Source organism: Stegostoma tigrinum, chromosome 4 (assembly GCF_030684315.1).
Source record: "Stegostoma tigrinum isolate sSteTig4 chromosome 4, sSteTig4.hap1, whole genome shotgun sequence".
NCBI classification, from domain to species: domain Eukaryota; kingdom Metazoa; phylum Chordata; class Chondrichthyes; order Orectolobiformes; family Stegostomatidae; genus Stegostoma; species Stegostoma tigrinum.
This window is the reverse complement of record NC_081357.1, coordinates 130,491,882-130,513,408: the sequence shown is the minus strand read 5'-3', so window position 1 is coordinate 130,513,408 and position 21,527 is coordinate 130,491,882. Positions and strand designations below refer to the sequence as shown.

General features: G+C 41.0%; 1 protein-coding gene across 12 annotated transcripts in view; it reads left to right on the top strand.

The window, feature by feature from the left end:
* dtnba (dystrobrevin, beta a) overlaps positions 1–21,527 on the top strand; it is a 537,031-nt gene that overhangs the window by 357,856 nt on the left and 157,648 nt on the right. For all 12 annotated transcript variants that reach the window (XM_048530760.2, XM_048530769.2, XM_048530766.2 and 9 more), the window contains 3 exons: positions 6,229–6,316; positions 17,276–17,361; positions 20,669–20,782. In XM_048530760.2, the coding sequence (XP_048386717.1) occupies positions 6,229–6,316; positions 17,276–17,361; positions 20,669–20,782 (288 nt within the window). The remainder of the gene's footprint in view (positions 1–6,228; positions 6,317–17,275; positions 17,362–20,668; positions 20,783–21,527) is intronic.

Below are 21,527 nucleotides of genomic sequence, written 5' to 3'. Positions count from 1 at the left end.
AATACATGCTTCAGGTTGATAATGACCTAAAGCATATAACTCTGTCTCTGTCTCTCTCTTTCTCTCCACAGGCACTAGTAGACTTGATGAATTTTGCCAACACTCCCTGAGGATGTCTGTCTGTCTGTCAGTCTGTCTACCTTCTAACCAAAGATGTAGTTCCTAACACTCATTATGAGCTCTGAGAAAAAATGAGGTGTCATTTCACACAATGCCTTAAAACTTAATTTAGAGGTAGTAGGAACTGCAGATGCTGGAGAATCTGTGATAACAAGGTGTAGAGCTGGATGAACGCAGCTGCATGGCTTGCTGTGTTCATCCAGCTCCACACCTTGTTACCTTAAAAATTAATTCTGGTATCGGTCTCGTTATAAAAATGTTCTGTTTATTCATTGTGCATTAACATCCAATTACTCATTTGAGAAGTGCAGAAATACTTACTTATAATCCGGGATGTACTTTCTGTGTAGCAGTGACCATGGTCTTTAGTAGGCTGAAAATAATGCTGCTTTATGTCGCTAAAATCAATACAAAATGTTTAATTTAGAAGGGCTACAGCCACTCCAGCTATCACAGAGCAATTCAAAAGGTCACATTCAATCATGTGAAGTCTAGAGGGATTATAGTGATTCCAGAGGGAGACGTATGCACTGATTTCAAGCACAATCAATTGAGGTTTCAATGCAGAAGTATTAAAATCAAAACAACATTTGATTTCAGTTTTATTCTTTTGCCGAGTTTAGTTTTTTTTTGAATGAATAAGTAGAATCTAAAGTCTATTTGGTAACACTTCAAGTGAGGTGAAGAAACGCCGTCAGATTTATGTAACATCGAGATGTATTTTCACAGGTATCTTTGCCTTTGTAATCAACAGCAACATTTGTAATGATTTAAAATGTTAATATCTAAAGATATGCAAAGTCATTTGGCTTTAGCAACATGGAGTAACTTGTGTCTTTTCTACCTTGAAGATTTACGTTATCTAATACAAACCTTATCCATGTTTCTTCGAACAACTCTATCTCAATCCTATTTTAATTTTCAACACATCTAATGATCAGAAATTCAAATGGTTGCTTTTAGGCTATGAAATTGGGACCCTAAAGAAAAACATCAAGGTGAGATTAAGGGAAAAAAATACTGGAGTGGAGCAGAGCCGAGTAGTTCAGAATGGCCTTTCTGTGTGCTGCGTATTGTGTACAGTCTGTGTTTATATATTCTGACTGAATTTGAGAGGATACTAACAAAGTGATACTTCAGCAATCAATGAATGAGAGATGAGAGGGGCAGTCTTTGTAAACATATGAACAAATAACAAAAGCAGTATGGATATGGAAGCCCATGCAGCCTAGCTAAAGTCACCCATGTGGGAAGAACTCTCATCCCCAGCTCCATATAACCTTTCTGTATGTACACTGTGAAGTCCCTTAACCATTTTGTAAGTGTCATTAAGGTTCCTCTCATCCTTCTAAACTCTCATGATTACAGCCTTAATCGACTCAATCTCTGCACACAAAGTAATCCCTCCATACCTGTGATCAGTCTGGTGAATCTTCTTTGGGCTGCCTCCAACCTGAGTAGATCTTTCCAGAGACAGGGGGCCCAAACTGTGATCTGACTAGTACTTTTTGCGCAGGTTTAGCAAGACTTCCCTATTTTTACATTCCATTCCTTTTGAAATCAAGTCCAAACTACCCATTTGCTTTCCCTATTACCCAGTAACTTTGGATACTTGCTTTTTGTGATTCATGGACTAGACCTCCCAATTCCTTTGTCCTGCAGATTTCCTCCTTTTGAGAAATTTAAAAAACCTTTTCATAATACTTGCAAGTTTATCTTCACCAACCTTTATTTTGTTGGTCCTTTTCTAAAACTTTCCCAAACCGGTTTCTTACCATGAATCTTTGCCATGTTTTATATTTTTTCCTTCACTCCAGTGCTATCTTTAACTGATGAACCGCAGTTGGCTTATCCCCTTCCTAGAATCCTTTATGAGCTGTGAACTGTTTTCTTAAATGTCTGCCTAAGTTCCTTTCCTATTAAACATCTTCCTTTTAGTTACACTTCAGCAACTCTGCCCATATTTGTTTGAAATTACCCCTATTGAAGCTTAGCACCTTTGTTCCCATAGATTCCCTATAGTGTGGAAGCAGGCCATTCAGCCCAGCAAGTCCACATTTACTGCCCAAACATCATCCCAGCCAGACTCACTCCCCCTACCCTGTTTTTGTAATCCTACACATCCCTGGGCACTACGGGCAATTTAGCATGGCCATTCCACCTAACCTGCACATCTTTGGACTGTGGGAGGAAACTGGAGCACCCGGAGGAAACCCACACAGACATGGGGAGAATGTACAAACTCCACACAGACAGTCGCCCTGAAGGTGGAATCAAACCCTGGTCCCTAGCACTGTGAGGCAGCAGTGTTAACCACTGAGCCACCATTCAAGTCATTCAACTCGGATTCCGTTCACTCAAACTGAAAGCTATATTCTACCATGTAATGGTCACTTTTTCCAAAGGGATCCTTTCCTCTGATATCATTTGCTAAACCTGTCAAAGAGTGAAAGTATGATTAACGGTTAGTCCCTCTACAGAGCAAGAGAAAAGAAAGTTTCTGATCATTTTACCATTAAAGGTGTGTGTGTGTGTGTGTGTGTGTGTGTGTGTGTGTGTGTGTGTGTGTATCGGGGGGTTTTGTGTGTGGAGTTTAGGGTGTCTGTGTGTGTGTGTGTGTGTGTCTGTGTGTCGGGGGGGCAGTTGTATGTTGGTGTGTGTGTGTCGGGGGGGTTTGTGTGTGGAGTTTGGGGTGTCGGTGTGTGTGTGTGTCCGTGTGTCGGGAGCAGTTGTATGTTGGGGGGTGTGTGTGTGTGTGTGTGTGTGTGTGTGTGTGTCGGGGGGGTTCGTGTGTGGAGTTTGGAGTTTGGGGTGTCGGTATGTGTGTGTGTGTGTGTGTGTGTGTGTGTCTGTGTGTGTGTGTGTGTCTGTGTGTCGGGGGCAGTTGTATGTTGGTGGGTGGGTGTGTGTGTGTGTGTGTGTGCAGCCATGAAGCTACCACACAGGTCACTTGAAAACTAACCCCTTTAAGATGTTGTGCGTGCTTAGCTGTGCAAAAATATTTAAAAATAACTGCAGCTCAAGTTGATAGAATACCTACAACAAGGAAAATACCATGAAATAATTGCACACGGTGTAGGTAATTTCCCATTATTCAGCTATGAGCGTTCACTCTCTCCATCAGGTGCATTGGTATTTGGAGGTTAAATTGCTTTTAAATAATAAAATCAAATCATTTGAAAGGAAATGTCAATTTTTTTTTCCTTTCTCTTGGTTGATGAGTTTACCCCTAATTGTAACCATCAGAAGAGACAGTGGCCTGGATTCTGTGGTTAAACATATCAGCATTCGCTATTATAAATAGTAAATCAAGCAACAACCTCCAGGCTCTGCTCATGTGCAGTTTAATACCGAAAGCAGAACTCTGCTCTCCAGGCTACCCAGCTTCTCCATCAGCTTCCCTGCCCTGATAGCTGTCTGAGAGATTTACCATCCTGCTGCCTAATTGCTGTTGGGTTACTGTACCTGCTACACCAGAAAAATTTGTGGCTTTTCCACTCAAGTGCATGTGAAATGTTAATGGGTGAGGTGGGTCTTAATTACTGCCCATCATTGACCCTGCCTCTGAAAATTCCTCTTAAAACTTTGAATTGTCATTCCTTCAAATCTTAATTATTGTTGGGGATTTGTAAAGAAATTTAAAAATTTCTCTGTCTCTTTTATCTCTTGCGCTTAATCACATCCTTGTTGTACTCCATTTAATTTTCTGGTATTGAACTAAATAGTTTAAAATGCACTTTTCTGTTTCATCTGTTTAAAGATTCTTTGATCTGATTTGTTGCAGAGAAACACCATTGCTTGCCTCGGTGGTCCCAGATCCTCTGAATGCTGCGCATTGTTTAGATTCTGAATGATATGAGTTACAATACACAAGCCCACAGACTTCTGGGCTTGAAAGCGAAATCTAATACAAGATTCATTTGCCACTGACCACAAAATATGAGCCGTTGTCTAAGAAGTTGTTCATTTAATGGTTAGGTGCAGTTTCATAACTCATATCTACCCACCATCTGACATTCAGTGAAAGTCACTGTACTCTTAAGTTCCTCTGAATACACAATTACTGTTTTATTTTGAAATGATCTAGTGTTCATTCAGTTTTTAGTGAGATGTACTTGTGATCAGATTTCATTTGCTCCAGTGTAACGAACAGAGATTTTATCTGATGCAAGAAAAAGATTTGTGGTTGTGAAAGGCACTGGACAATTGTAAGACACCCCAGAATGCTTTAAAGTCAATGAGGTACATTTGGAATGTATTTAACATGTGCTTAAAAAATGAGGCTTTTTCTTTTGTAAAATTGGGTAATTAAAATGAATTATTGTCCCTCTCTTCTTTATCATTTTTTTCTTTGAATGGAAGATCATTTATTCAAGAACCTCAGATTAATTGAGTAATTAATTAATTGAGTAGCTCAGTTGAGAACAAGTAGTTTTGGACTTGTGGGGATTTATTTCCTATTCATGTTTGTATTTGTTTAAATGCGACAGGAAATCTTAGTCTAGTGCTGAGGGAACAGTACCAAGTCTATAATGACGAGAGTCCTACTTGATATTGTAATTAAAGTGGAATCACTTTGTAACAATTTCAATCAAAAAAAACCTCAAACTCAACCATACTTCCATGCTGTAAAGTTGTAGCCTCCTTGTGCCAGCAATTTAATGGGTACCCAAACACCCAAGGCCCATCATAATACTCTGGTTGGTAAAAGTAAATGTAATTTGTGCAAAGCTCCAAGACTACCGCTATGTGTGAAGGATCAAGTATGGTGCACTCATTTCAGTTTGTCATTTGTGAGAGATAATAGATTGTAAAATAAAGTGAAAGTTGGGTGCTTTTAGCAGTTTTTGGCCAAATCAGTTAATATGGTGTATTGTGTTTTTTACAATATATTGATAAATACCAATCGGAGACCAGCTGTACTGTTGAACAGGGTGGGGTGTATTGGAGAAAGAAGCTGCTGATAATACAGGCCCCAGCCAGAGGCTCAGGATATTACTGGATTTTCGGCCAGACGGGAGTGATGAGAGGGATGAAACTGCCTCTCCCTGGCTCCCCTGCTTTTCTGACCTTTACACTGATGTGTCCTTTGACCTGATGCTTTGAAGAAAGGACTGCCATGTGTCAGCCGAGGAACCTGGAACAAAACACACCAAGAATTGCTTGTCAATGCTCATGGTGAACACCTACTTTTGTAGACTCCAATTTCCCAGTCATACCTGGCTGCCATTCCTGAGATTCCTGTGCGCCATTCCTTCATCTGATTAAATGCCTCCCACTAGCACTTCTCCCAAATTTGTATAATATTCCACCCAAAATTTCACACACTTAACTTGTTTGTGCAAGTTTGGTTTTCAAAGCTGGAAATACAATATCTAGCTTTACCAATGAAATTTCTAGTGGATTTGGAGGGTTTTGTCTCATTGCTTTCATTGCTGTTCTTTGGAAATCAAACATTGCCTATTTCTGTCTAATTGAATTGGTACAAGATCAGCATATTTACATCTTTGGGAACCTTGAGAATAGATGTTGATCATAGTTTCAAAAGTCATTTTATTTGCTCAGCCATTAGGGTATTTTCATAACACTGAGATGGCTGGTGGGTTTTTCAATCATCCCTTCTTCTCATGTCTGGGTGACCATGAGGCAGACAAAGCATGCACCTTATGTTTATTTCCATAGCCCGATGGCATGTTGTTATTCAAACATGGCTGACTAAGAGTGTCTCACTGGCACCATCTGCCAGAGGCTTATCAGAACGATTTAGCCACATGAAAAATGCTCTATCTATTGGCCACGACATCCTGAAGTGGAATTGTTTGTACCACATTATTTAGAATTCTAGCCATTCCATTTGAATCAAACAGTACTGAGCTCTAGTCTTGGCCTGTTGTATTTTGAGTTTGTGTTTGAGGTTTTGTAGGTTTTCAGTTTCGCATTTTTGATTTGAAGTGAGTCAACAATATTGGAGTTACAACTCCGGTCGATCTCTTAGCTCTTAAAGACCCCAGTCATGTTTACGTTGTCAGTGGAAGATCTACTCCCAAAAAATGAAAGATTAACTTGTGAAAATACACATTTAAATTTTTATTTTACATTTATGTACAGTGTTTTGGACAGTCCGAGCAGGCTGGATGAAGAACACAGGCTGATTGCTAGGTATGCTGCCAGACTCGCTGCAGAAGCTGGAAACACAGTAAGTATGAGAGGTCTTTGGCCTGGAATTCTGATGGTAACTCTGGACAAGTCAGATCCTAGAGCGAATGACTAAACAAATCCACAAGACGTTGCTGACATTTTTAACAAAAGAACACAACAGTTTATTGCACAGAAGAAAAATATGAACTATTTTACACGATTGGACATCTATTTGAAATGAATTCATCTGAAAGGAGCAGTCATCTCCCTGAGGTGCTTTGTTCAGGCTGGTCTGGCTGTAATCAGCTTCTTTCTCAGTTAAATTCTGTGCACTCACACCAAGCTATTCCCTTCAATTAAAGTTGGTCTCCAAGATCTACAAACACATTGCTAACTTAGCTCATTCTTACTATGGGAAATGAGTTCCTTAAACTTGAGTAGCAGCTTTTTAGGCCATCATCGGCAAAGTGCAGTGTCACATGAAAACAGTTCGATGATTGGCTGATATTTGTTGTGTCCATTGACAGCATATATGGTGTAATAGTACAGTAAATGAGAAATGGTCTACTGGCATTAGAGGCAGTTCAGAAGAGATTTACTCGGCTAATTCCTGGGTTGAATTGGTTAATTTTTTGAGAATGGATAAGCAGATTGGGTCTTTACATTAGAGTGAAGAATAAGGGGTGATCTTACTGAGACATGCAGGATTCAGCAGGTGCTTGACAAGGTAATGATGAGAACATGTTTCACCTTATTGGAGACCTTGCACCAAGGGTATAGTTACAGAATAATGGGACACTCATTTAAAACTGAGCTGCAAAGGGGTTTATACTCCCAAAGTGTAGTTATATTTGTGGAATTCTCTATCCCAGAGTGCTGTGGAATATGACACCCCTGAAAGTATTTAAAGAGGAAGGAGGCAATGTTTGTGATATTGGGAAATTAATGAGCTGGCATGAAAGAGGCGTTGAGGTCTAAGGTGGATGAGTCACAATCCTGTTAAATGATGAATCAGGCTTGAATGGCCTGCTCCTGCTTCACTCTTTGTTTATTTTTATGTGTCTCTCTAACACCTCCACGATCTCCTTGTAAATCATTAAGAAAAGTTTTCTTCCATTCTACTCTGGCCGTTTTGGAGATTCTCTCTGAATTTATCAGTATCTGGATCTCTCTTTTTGAGGAAGAAAATCAGATCTTCACAGGACTGAAACTACAATCCATTTTTCCTACACCTTCGAGCAAGTTTTCAAATAACGATGATATAGCATGAGACTATATCACAATTGGGTTGACAACTAACATTGACTCAGTGACTGTGAGACGTCCCTAAACATAGATGTGGCTGGATTTTTTTTGTAAGTTGTTGAATAATTGACCTTTGCCTTGATTTCAGGGTATTCATCTGATCAAAGGATTTCAAACAATGTTTTGAATTCTGGGAGTGAATTGATTGCCTTATAATGATTGTCAAAGCCAAAGGTAGCATCACTGCTTTGCAGAGCCACCAGTCTATCATTGCCACAAAAAGCATAATGTCTTATGCTTGCAATTCTCTTATGTATTAGATTGATTCTGTGTTAATAACACTCTGAGCTGAGCTGCCTGTCAGTATCATTCAGGTACACTCACCAAGTGACTGATAAATGTGCATGCAGAGATCTTCTTCTTAGATACTTGTGTATTTTGTTGTAAGACTGTAATATTTCTGGATTACAGAATTAAACTTAAGATGATCTAAAGAGCTCATGCGATCAGTTCTGCCTTTTCCAGAAGCAAGCCTATGTAGCTTCATGTGTAAATGAAAGAGGGTTAGATTATTTCACTGAGGAAAAGATGTGAGGTATTCAGGTTTCCAAAAACAATGTCAGTAGTATCTGAATTTATTTAATTCCCATAAATAAGTTTTAAACAGTTCTACTGCGAGCTGTCTATTTGCTTAAAGTGAAGATAGGTTGGGACCAAGGACAGGCTAGTTAGCATTTCTAGCAAAATGAAAGTTCTACCTTGCCATGGGAAAAAGAGTAGAGAGAGCCATTTTGAGATTAGGTTGCAGGCTTCCTGGCTAATCATTGACTGTCACAAACAAATGGCAGTCATGTGTGGTCAGCAGAAAGACAAAGCTTTGACAACTACTACAACTGGGTTGCGAGGGCGATTGTCTTACGAGACCTGTCCTGGACCATTTAAGGATTTGAGGTGATCAGTGCTGCCTACCTAGTGAAAAGATGAATCATTGGAACAGACTTTACTGCTGGTGATGGATATAAAATTGAAGAAAGTATCTGGAGACAGCCATTTGAAATTAGTATCGAGAAAAATGGGGATATCAGAACCCATTTGAAGCTATAAACAACAATGACTGCTTGCAATGAAAACTGTAATTTTGTGAATAATGAAGTGTTTGTCAAGCATGAAAGGGGAGCGTGCCAACAAAAAGTAAATAGTGTTTCATTAATTGTATCAGCGATAATAGGAACTGCAGATGCTGGAGAATCCGAGTTAACAAAGTGTGGCACTGGATGAACACAGCAGGCCAAGCAGCATCTCAGGAGCACAAAAGCTGACATTTCGGGGCTAGACCCTTCATCAAAAAAGGGGGATGGGGACAGGGTTCTGAAATAAACAGGGAGAGAGGGGGAGGTGGACCGAAGATGGATAGAGGAGAAGATAGATGGAGAGGAAGAACAGGTTAGGCAGGCTGGGACAAGCTGGGCTGGTTTTGGGACAACTGCATCTCCCAGTTGCGAACCACTTCAACTCCCCGTCCCATTCCTTAGATGACATGTCCGTCATGCACCTCCTGCAGTATCACAACGGCGCCACCCATAGGTTGCAGGAACAGCAGCTCATATTCCACTTGGGAACCCTGCAGCCCAATGGTATAAATGTGGATTTCACAAGCTTCAAAATCTCCCCTCCCCCCACTGCATCCCAAAACCAGCCCAGCTCGTCCCCTCCTGCCTAACCTGTTCTTCCTCTCACCTATCCCCTCCTCCCACCTCAAGCCGCACCTCCATTTCCTACCTACTAACCTCATCCTGCCCCCTTGATCTGTCCGTCCTCCCCCGACTGAGCTATCCCTTCCCTACGTCTCCAGCCATACTCTCCTCTCCACCTATCTTCTCCTCTATCCATCTTTGGTCCGCCTCCCCCTCTCTCCCTATTTATTTCAGAACCCTCTCCCCATCCCCCTTTTCTAATGAAGGGTCTAGGCTCGAAACGTCATCTTTTGTGCTCCTGAGATGCTGCTTGGCCTGCTGTGTTCATCCAGCTCCACACTTTTGTTAGCTGGTAGGTCAAATTTCTTTTTACAAGTTATCAGTCTCGAAGAGATTATAGTTATAATAGGCTGTTGCAATCTTCCTGGCGAAAAGTCTCTTTGTGATACATTGGCAAGAAGGTACTCTGATCTGTTGGATTGTAGGAGCAAAGACGTTCTTAGCTGGTAGCAGTTACTTTGATCATTGTTAAGGAACACAAATTATGTTCTCCTAGGTCACATGGTAAAGTCAAATTTGAATCAAGCATTTCAGTGACAAGTTAAAATCAACTGTCCTTCCAGCATTTACTGTCCTCCCTTTGACATCAGTTGTATGTGCAGCCTAACTTTGTGTGTGGAGTCAGATGAGATAGGGGAAGCGCTAAATGAATATTTTTCAACAGTATTCACTCTAGAAAACGACAATTTTGTCGAGGAGAATACTGAGATACAGGCTACTAGACTAGGTGGGATTGAGGTTCATAAGGAAGAGGTATTAGAAATCCTACAGAGGGTGAAGATAGATAAGTCCCCTGGGCCGGATGGGATTTATCCTCGGATCGTCTGGGAAGCCAGGGAGGAGATTGCCGAGCCTTTGGCATTGATCTTTAACTCATCATTGTCTACAGGAATAGTGCCAGATGACTGGAGGATAGCAAATGTGATTCCCCTGTTCAAGAAGGGGAGTAGAGACAACCCTGGTAATTATAGACCAGTGAGCCTTACCTCAGTTGTTGGTAAAGTGTTGGAAAAGGTTATGAGGGATAGGATTTATAATCATGTAGAAAAGAATAAATTGATTAGGGATAGTCAGCACGGTTTTGTGAAGGGAAGGTCATGCCTCACAAACCTTATTGAGTTCTTTGAGAAGGTGACCAAACAGGTAGATGAGAGTAAACCGGTTGATGTGGTGTATATGGATTTCAGCAAGGCGTTCGATAAGGTTCCCCACAATAGGCTATTGTACAAAATGCGGAGGAATGGAATTGTGGGAGATATAGCAGTTTGGATCAGAAATTGGCTTGCTGAAAGAAGACAGAGGGTGGTAGTTGATGGGAAATGTTCATCCTGGAGACCAGTTACTAGTTGTGTACCGCAAGGGTCGGTGTTGGGTCCACTGCTGTTTGTCAATTTTATAAATGACCTGGATGAGGGCGTAGAAGGATGGGTTAGTAAATTTGCAGATGACACTAAGGTCGGTGGAGTTGTGGATAGTGATGAAGGATGCTGTAGGTTGCAGAGAGACATAGATAAGCTGCAGAGCTGGGCTGAGAGGTGGCAAATGGAGTTTAATGCAGACACGTGTGAGGTGATGCACTTTGGTAGGAGTAACCGGAAGGCAAAGTACAAGACTAATGGTAAGATTCTTGGTAGTGTAGATGAGCAGAGAGATCTCGGTGTCCATGTACACAGATCCTTGAAAGTTGCCACCCAGGTTGACAGGGCTGTTAAGAAGGCATACAGTGTTTTAGCTTTTATTAATAGAGGGATCGAGTTCCGGAACCAAGAGGTTATGGTGAAGCTGTACAAAACTCTGGTGCGGCCGCACTTGGAGCATTGCGTACAGTTCTGGTCACCGCATTATAAGAAGGATGTAGAAGCTTTGGAAAGGGTGCAGAGGAGATTTACTAGGATGTTGCCTGATATGGAGGGAAGGTCTTACGAGGAAAGGCTGAGGGACTTGAGGCTGTTTTCATTAGAGAGAAGAAGGTTGAGAGGTGATTTAATTGAAACATATAAAATAATCAGAGGGTTAGATAGGGTGGATAGGGAGAGCCTTTTTCCTAGGATGGTGATGGCGAGCACAAGGGGGCATAGCTTTAAATTGAGGGGTGAAAGATATAGGACAGATGTTAGAGGTGGTTTCTTTACTCAGAGAATAGTGAGGGAATGGAACGCTTTGCCTGCAACGGTAGTAGATTCGCCAACTTTAGGTACATTTAAGTCGTTATTGGATAAGCATATGGACGTGCATGGAATAGTGTAGGTTAGATGGGCTTGAGATCGGTATGACAGGTCGGCACAACATCGAGGGCCGAAGGGCCTGTACTGTGCTGTAATGTTCTATGTTCTATGCGCTATGTTTTAACTTCACTATTCAGGGTGCAGTACGGGGGTCAATGAACAAAGCATTAATTGAAATTCTTTGAGAAGTCATCTGTGCAGTTTAGCTGGTTCGAGTTTACTAATGCAGGTCATTAATCTGAATTATGTCACTGACATTTGTTTGATTACCTTTCGGGGTCAAAGATAAATTGCTCTTGAGATTTCTCTTTGGCTCTATGCGCTGTGGCTGTGCACTGCCCTTGAGAGATTGTCAGGTGAAGTGGCTGTCAAGGGAATTAAATTAATGTACAAGATGCTTTTCTAGCTTCTCAGTTTTTTTAAGTTTTTCTCTTCAAGAGGATAAACAGTCAGGGATGGTTTTGGCTGAAATGTCATCGGGGCAGCTACTGAAACATTTACCATAATCACTAATTCGGAAATCAATGTCAAATAGTTTTCCCCTTTTTTAATGATCCCAGTCGTATCCACAGAACTCTGTTGGACTTTCATAGCCAACAGAATGCAGCAGAAATGGATTCAGGTGAAGCTTTTTATATGCTGTTGCAGAATCCATCTCCATCACAGTGCTTTAAAATAATACAAGGTGATATTAGATGTACACAGCAGTGTGGAATGATTATTGTAAACAGCAGCAAAAGATCTTGTTCATCACAAATTCTGTGTAACATTCCAGACCATTTCCCAGGTTTAACAGATACTATAACCACGGATGTGATGGTTGGAATGTTTTTTTTCAACAAATCCAGCACTAGTTTCCCTCCTCCTTCTCTCCTTGGGTTAAATACTGTTTGTGACAGGCAACACAGCACTGCTCCAATGACTATCCATTCCATTCTTCAACTCCCTTCCCTGGCCCCATGTAAATATACCACCTCCATGTGGAGAGATGTATTTTCTGTCAATTGAGGGCTTGTAGCAAAGAGATTATAATTGGGACCCTTGCAGGTCAGGCGGGGAGCAGGAAAGTTGACGTTTCGGGTCGGGACCCTTCTTCAGAAATGGCGGGGGGGGAAGGGAGCTCTGAAATAAATAGAGAGAGGAGGAGTGGAGCTGGGGAAAGTAGGTGGGATGGTGATAGGTAGATGCAGGCAGGTGTGGTGGGGATTAGTCAGTGAGGTGGGGGCTACAGATAGGTGGGGGAGAAGGTGGACAGGTTGTGTTGGGTCAAGGAGGTAGAGATGAGAGGGAGGGTTGGTCATGGGATGAGGCCAGGGCTGGGGAGATTTTGAAACTGGTAAAATCCCTTTGAGACCACTGGGCTGTAAGCTCCCAAGGCAGAATGAAGTGCTGCTCCTCCAGTTTCTGGCTGGCATCACTGTGACACAACCTGTCCATCTTCTTTTCTACCTATCTGTCCCTCCCACGTCACTGACCAATCCCCACCACTCCCTACCTGCACTCACCTATCACCATCCCACCTACCTTCCCCAGCCCCACCCCTTCTCTCTCTGTTTATTTCCCAGCTCCCTTCCCCCTTCCCAGTTCTGAAGAAGGGTCCTGACCTGAAACATCAGCCTTCCTGCTCTTCTGATGCTGCCTGGCCTGCTGTACTCCTCCAGCTCCACACCCTGTTATCTCAGACTCCAGCATTGGCAGTTCTGACTGTCCCATAATTAGGAACCTTATGGCATAGATATCATACAGCTGGTAAAATAGGCAGGTTTTGAGCAAGAAGGGAAATTGGGTTGACTTTTCTTTTTGTATGAAAGGTCATAGAGTTGTGGAGCAAGTTGCAGAGAATGCTCTTGAGGAAATCAGAACCAAAGCCTAGCAGGGTTGTTTATGGGGAAAAGAACATTTGTTTTATACGAACAGTACCGAGTATACTGTTAGTCTGTCAACTTGTCCTGCTTCACAGTCTTTACCAATTCTTAAATGTTCTCCATTTGAATCGGTACCTGTTGCAGCAGCATTAGAACTGGTGACATATCTCAAATCTGTGTGCATCTATATGATCTTGTTCGGGATGGCAGCCGGTGACTCGTGGAGTTCAGCGAGAGTCGGTGCTGGGACCACAGCTATCCATGTCACCGATTTGGATCAAGGAACTGAGGGCATTGTTGCTCACTTTGCAGATGACACAAAGATAGGTGGAGGGACAAGTAATGCTGAGGAATCAGGAAGGCTGAAGAAAGACCTGAACAAGCTGGTAGAGTGGACAAAGAAATTGCAGATAGAATAGAGTGTGGGAAATTGTGAGGTTATGCACTTTGGTAGGGAGAAGAGAGGCATAGAGTAATTTCTAAATGGGGAAAGGCTTTGGAAATCTGAAGCACAAAGGAACTTGGGAATCCTGGTTCAGGATTCTGTTAAAGTTAACATGCAGGTTCAGTTGGCGGTTAGGAAGACAAATGCAATGTTGGCATTCATTTCAAGAGGGCTAGAATACGTGGACAAAAGTGTAGCGCTGAGGCTGTAAAAGGCACTGGTCGGACTGCATTTGAAACACTGTGGGCAGTTTTGGGCCCTGCATCTAAGGAACGATATGCTGGCATTGGAGGGGGTATAGAGGAGATTTATAAGAATGATCCTAGGGGAGAAGGGCTTATCATATGAGGAGAGTTGAGGATTCTGGGTCTGTGCTCGATAGAGTTTAAAAGCATGAGGGGGATCTGATTGAATCTTACGGAATACTGAGAGGCCTGGATAGAATGGAGGTGGAGAAGATGTTTCCACTGAAGGAGAGACTTTAGAACTGAGATGAGGAGGGTTGAAAAAAATGGTAGTGAATCTGTGGAGTTCATTGCCACAGAGTGCTGTTGTCCAGTAGAAACTGATCTAGCTGCTGCCTGGCAGATATAACCTGGGAGACTTTTCCATACCATGTAACTTTCCCAGGAAGGTGTCTTGTTGGATCGGCCGTTGTGCTTTGTTATGACCAGACCGTGGGTGAGGTTTCACATGGATCCATCAAACTGTTAAGCACCACAGTGAGATGGATGAACTGGCTGTCCTTCCTTATTTACCCCCAGCTTCTGTTGGTCATAATGAGATTAACTTTACAAAAGAAAATCCTCCCTAGTTCTTACTTATCCCCAAACCAAATAAATTTATGTTTTTAAAGGAGCCAATTTAATCAGGCTTCATTGAATTAACAAACAAATGAGTTTCTTAGATATGAAATGCAAAACGAATAAATAATGCAACACGCATAACGCAGGTTATGAATAAGAAGTGAGCCCAGACAAAAAATAAAAGCCATATGGATCTCTGAGTGGTTTGTGAAGGATAGATAATGGAATGTTAATAGTTGAACAGTTGATTGTAAAATTCTTCGCTTCGCAGTCATTGAAATCCTGTCCTCTTTCTGACTGTGGTTAGTTGACAGCCCTCAGAGTGAGAGAGTGGCTCTTGCCCTGTTCCCTTCTCACTGACTTGTTGGCTAGTCAGCTCCCAACTTTGACTTTAGATATTGAAACTGGTCTCAATTTTATTAATACCGCAGCCTGACTGTGCAGCTTCGGTTTGCATTTATCTGTCACAAAAGACATTTTAGTCTTTTTGTCACAGGAAAGAAACTTGTGATGCCTGATATTTTAGTCATTCCGACCTTGCTGTTTCATTGCAGTAACTCAACAATTATAAAACTGTTACTAATCCTTTTGTTGAGGAAATTAGGTGAAAATAAGGGAGGCAATAATTTGCACGTAACAATTGGATTTTGAAATTTAAATGCATTTTTTATGGTTCATGCTGTTTCAAGATCATCTCAGCTTTAATGTGGACAACAGTTCTTGTGACAAACCTTTCTGCTGGACCAGTTTATGGAACAGATAGCCTTGGGGAGGTCTAAAAGTAGAAAGGTAAATAATAGAAATCTTAAATGTGAATGTAGAATTTGTGTTTTACAGGACGTTAACATCACAAAGAGGAGATAAAACTATAAGAAACAGGAAAAGGAGTAGACCAATCAGCCTCTTCAAACTTCTTTGCCATTCAACAGGATCATGGCTGATCTAACATTCCTCATGTCTACTTTTTTGCCCTTTCTTCATACTATTAGATTCTGCAACTGATCAAGAATCGGTCTATCTTAGCCTTAAATATACACAAGGGCCCTGCCCCCACAGCTCTCTGTGACAAGGAGGTCCAAAGATTCGTAACCCTCTGAGAGAAAAAATTCCTCCTCATCTTAGTCTTAAATTGGTGCCCCTTTATGTTGAGACTTTGCCCTCTGGTTGTGAACTTTCCCATGAGGGGAAAGATGCTTTCAGCATTTACCCTGTCAATCCCCTTAAGAATGCTACATGTTTCAATGAGATCACCTCTCAATCTTCTAAACTCCAGTGAGTAGAGTCCCATCCTGTTTAGCCTTGGCTCATAAGGCAATCCTTCTATACCAGGGATCATCCTAGTGAACCTTCTCTGAACTGCTTCCAATAAAATTATACCTTTTCTTAAATAAGGGACCAAAACTGCTTATAATATTCCAGATGTGGTCTCACCAGCACCTTGTACAGCTGCAGTAAGATTTCCCAACTCTTATACTCCAACCCCTTGGAATATAGGGCCAACATTCCATTTACATTAAACACAAAACAAAGAACTACAGATGCTAGAACTTTGATACAGTCTGAAGAAGGGTCATTGGACCTGAAATGTTGATATTGTTTCTCTTTACAAGTGCTGGCAGAGCTTCCTGCTGAGCTTCTCCAGTGTTTTCTGTTTTTGTTCCATAAGCCTTCCTGATTTCCTGCTTCTCCTGTTTGCAGGTTTTCTGTTTCGTGCACAATCCCCCCAAGTCCCTTTGTTTTGCAACTTTCTGGAGTTTTTCTCCATCAAGAATTGAAAGACTTTTTGTTTTATACTCATCAGGACTGTAACGTGAGAAATGCATGGCTGGAAAACTCTGCTAGATGCTGTTGCATTCCTATAGCAACACAGTGGCCAATCAGAAACTGCCTGCCTGTTTCAAAAATTAAGAATGACAGTTAACTGTTTCTGACATATTCTCCATTCTTACAATGGCCTCACCAATCAGCACCCTTTTCCCATACTGTTTAAATTGGTGCCCCCACCCCTCAAGTCTGTTTCTGGCATGATGGTCCTGATGAGTGCAGACAAAAAGTTTTGACTTCTTGTTTCTTTTCAGCAATCTTTAAAATTCTTGTTCCAACTCAAGAAACCAGACAGTGAAGTGGAACCTGGTCTTTGTACGCTTAGAAAGTTGGAGATTATATATCACACATCTCTTATCTGGCAACAGTTTCAGCCTGCTCCTGTGTATCTGAGCTCACTGCATTCCCAGACGATACAACATCTGAACATAAGCGAAGACCTAATTAACATATGATTGACAATTCTCAGTCCTTGCGGAAACCACATTTGGAGATGAAAATAAAGGAAATGGATGGATGTGTCTCATGGAGCATCTTACTTAAATCTTAAACCAGAAAAGAAGTTTGGTAGATTTTTTAACATTGTAGTTTTATGTTGACAAGTCATTGGTAAGAGAATGTTAATTATGCATGAAGCTGCTTGTCAGTAGAGGGAGTAAAAAGAACGACGTATGGATATTCCACCTTGTGCACATTTGACATTGCTATCCTGTATCTAGAAACGTTCATAGACTAATCTAGTCAGCTGGAGTAGAACATTGCACTGCTGAGGTGTGAGACTGCTAGGGAAATGTAATAAAATAAAACACTTAATATGTAGTTGTCGTTAAAAATGGTTTATTTGCTATTTTAGCAGCGTTCAACATCTGAAGTGGCTTTCAACTTTGATGCCAACAAGCAACAGCGGCAGTTAATTGCAGAATTGGAAAATAAAAACAGGTAAGTGAAATAAGACGGCCTGGTATTGATACCCTGGGAGTTCTGATTCACACACTGCTTTCTACTGAGAGCTAACTTCGTAAAACAATTCTACATTCTAGTTCTTCAAATATCTACTTAATAGTGGACAAAAAAAGCAATAGAGCTGCAAAGAGGGAAATGAATGGACCCCTAGAACAGAAATCATGATTATTACGATACGTTTTGTGCAATTGTATTCCAAGAAAAAGAATAGTCAAGGGTAATGTGGCCCTTGAAAACAGATTCTGGTAATTTTGCAAATTATAGAAGGAAAATAAAAATCTTGCATTCCTGGAAGCTAAGAACAAAATAAGGTGTGGAAGGTTCATTTAAATCTGAAAATAATAACAGAAAAATGGTGTTAAAAGTTGACAACTCCCAGGATCTTTAAGGTGTATTAGTTGTGTGCGGGAATACTAATGTTGAATACTAAAACTAAAACTTTGGGGACGCAGATTCAAATTGCAACACGGCTTTTGATGGAATTTACATCCAATTAGTGAATTGGAAATAGAAAGCTAGTCTCAGCGTTGGTAACCATTAGAAACATAGAAACATAGAGCAGGAGTACGCCTGTCAGCCCTTATGAGCCTGCTCCACTCTTTGGTATGTTCATGGCTGATAATCCAACTCCTCAGTCTCCTGTCTCCATTTTCTCTCCCTATCCTTTGATCCCATTACCCCGTCCATTGATTGTTGCAATAACTTGTCTGATTCCCTCTTGGGGTAGAAGTCAGCCATCCGTATTTGCCCATTCTGAAATGGACGAGCGAGCCACTCAGTTCAAGGGCATTTCGGGATGGCATGTGACTGTAATTCCAGAAGTCAAGAAAGAAACCAACAAACTATGGATCTTTTGATTGAGCACTTTATTGTGAGAAAGCTATTGGATTTAATGACGAACTGAGCACATTTTAAAAAAAAGTCTGAACTGATTTGAGAGAAGCAATAGGGATTTATAAAGGGTAGGGTCTGTCAATCAAAACTAGTTACATTCCTTGAAGGTACAACAAAATAAATAACTGCTGCGATATATGAATTTCCAAAAGACGTTCAGTAAGTTTCCACATATTAAACAGTAAGGTGAAATTGAATCTCATGAAATGGATAATGAGACAGGTTTAGTAAATGACCCTGAGTAAAAGATCCCCTGCGAAGTAATGATCATAACATGATAGAATTTAATGTTTGGTTTTCGTCTAAGAAGCTTGAGTCAGAAACAACTGTGTTTAACATAAATAAAAGAACATACAATGAAATGACGGTAGAGTTGGTTAAAGGAACTGTGGGGATAGATTAGCAAGGATGTCAGAAAGTAATTAGTGGTAGAAATTAAGGAGATAATCCATGAGTCTCAGCAAAAATACATCCCAATAAGGAGGAAAGATTCTAAGTGAGGGATGAACCAACCATGGCTAAACAGGGATGTTAAGGAGACTATTAAGTTGAAAGAAAAAGGGTATAAGGAGGCACAAGTCAGTGATAGTCCCAAAGTCTGGGAAGAATTCAGAATCCAGAAAGGAGGGCTAAAAAAGTAATAATAGAGAAAAAAAAATTATGAGCGCAAACTAGCAAGGAATATAAAAACTAACAAGAAGAGCTTATTTAAATGATAAAATGGAAGAGAGAGGTCAAAGTGAAAGCAGGTTCCTTAAAAATTAGATAACAAGGTGCGGAGCTGGATGAACCCTTCCATAGAAGGGTCTAGGCCCGAAGCATCAGCCTTCCTGCTCCTCTGATGCTGCTTGGCCTGCTGCGTTCATCTCAGATTCTCCAGCATCTGCAATTCCTACTATCTCCTTAGAAAATGAGCCTGGGGATAAGGTTCAGGTGAAAAATGAAATGTCAGAGGGGTTAAACAGAGTTTGCCTCAGTCTTAACAGTGGAAGATACTTCAATGCCCCATTATTACTAAAGAGTACAGGGGCAGAATTAAGTACCATCATCATGATGAGAGATGTTGTATTAAACAAGCTAATGGGCTAAAGGCAGACAAGGCCTTGGCCCTGATGGTTTGCATCCTAAAAGAGGTAGCTACAGAGAAAGTGGATGCATTGGTTGTGATTTTCCAAACATCCTTGGATTCTGGAGAAGTACCAGACGATTGAAAACTGCCAATGTGACAGTCCCATTGTAAAAAGGGAGGGAGACAACAAGCAGGTAACTGTAGGCTGATTAGCTGAACATCGATTGTTCGAAAAATGTGAGAATCAATTAATAATCAAGTAATAATGGAACATTTGGAAAATAATTATCGAATCAAGCAGAGTCCACATGGCTTCATGAAAGGGAGATCATGGCTGACTGATTTATTACAGTTTTTTGAGGAAGTCTTGGCCAAAGTGAATAGAGGGAGCCAGTAAATGTATTGTATTTGGACTTGCAGAAGGTGTTCGACAAGATACCTCATAATAGGTTATGTCATAATATAAGAGCTGTCAGTGTTAGAGGTAGTACATTAGTATGGATAAGAAATTGGCTCATGGGCAAAAAACAGAGAGTGAGGATAAGGGGTTCTTTTTCAGGTTGATAACCAGTGACCAGTGGCATTTCACAGGGATCAATATTGGGACTGTAACTGTTACAATATATATTAATGTCTGGGAGGAAGGAAGTGAATGTACTGTCGCCAAATTTGCAGATGGCACAAAGATAGGTTGAAAGATAGATTATGAGAGGGATACAAAAGCTTACAGAGAGACATTGATAGGGTAAATGGGCAAAATGTTGCAAAAGGAGTATAATGTGAGAAAAATAATGTTATTCATTTTGGAAGGAAGAACAGGAAGGCAAATGGAATGTTGGCCCTTATTTCAAGGGGGTTAGAATACAAGAGTTAGGAAGTCTTCCCGCAACTGCTGATGAGACTACATCTGGAGGCCTATAAGCAGTTTTGGTTCCCTTATTAATGATGTGATTTTATTGTACACAGTTCGAATCCCTACAGTGTGGAAGCAGACTATTTGGCCTGTTGAGTCTACACCAATCCTCTGAAGAGTATCCTAGCCTGACCAACAGGCTCAAGTGGAACAAAAGCCAGCATGGACTGGTTGGGCCAAATGGCTTGTTTCTGTACCATATGTCCTTTACCATTCTCTGTAAGTTTGCTTCTGAGGCAGTTGAGTTATTCTGTTTTATTAAGGATGGTAATTAATTGCTTTCTATATTGATTGGTAGTTGCCTTTGTAGACATTACAAGACCTTGTTGTGTACATGCCATGATTACTTGCAGAATTGTCATAATAAGTTTCAGATTAACTTTCCCCCTCTCTGCTGTTGCTTTCAGGGAAATCCTTCAAGAAATCCAACGTCTCAGATTAGAACACGAGCAGGCCTCGCAACCCACCCCTGAGAAAGCACAGCAGAACCCCACTCTCTTGGCTGAACTCAGGCTACTTCGGTAAGCTCTGACACATTGTGAACTTAGTGTTTTTTTTGTCCTGTCACAGTTGTCAAGTTAACAAAGTGCCAATTCATGCCAAGTTCAGTGAAATTTAAAATGATTTCAGTTGTGATAAAATAAATAACTTGAGGCTGCATCAGTGCTTCCCAGAACACTGCTGTCATGCCATATGTTTTGCGTTCTTCTGTTGCATTGCTTATGCTTTTAATTAGCAACTATACACAACTGGCCATCAATATGGTTAAATATTCAATATCTGATATGCCTGTAGATGGCCTACTGATTCAGAACATTCTACTTAAAAGCAACCAGTCAAAAATACTTGAGGCTGCATTTGTGGCTAAAAACCAGTGCGAGATGGAGCAAATCTCATCTGCAAGTGGTCGATATTCATTTATTTTCATTTATACATTGGATTTTTATCAGTGTGTCATAAAAGTTTTTGCTGTTTGTGCAATGGAATCACTGAGTCTCCTCATCTCTGTTATAAACTGAGAAATAAACGGTGGGTGGGGAGAGTGGGGAGAAGGATGGAACTCTTATCATGTCAGTGATTATGTGTGAGTAATGCTTTTGCTGCTTGCACCAGGACAACGAGTTACCTCTGTGTGTTTCTGGCTGATAGTGTGTAGGTAGACAGCTTGCCCTTCTTTCTCTCTGACAGGAAATGAATGAGTTGGATTTTTGTCATGAAAGTCTAAAATGGGCAGAGAACCTGGTGGGGCATCAGGGATCTGACTCG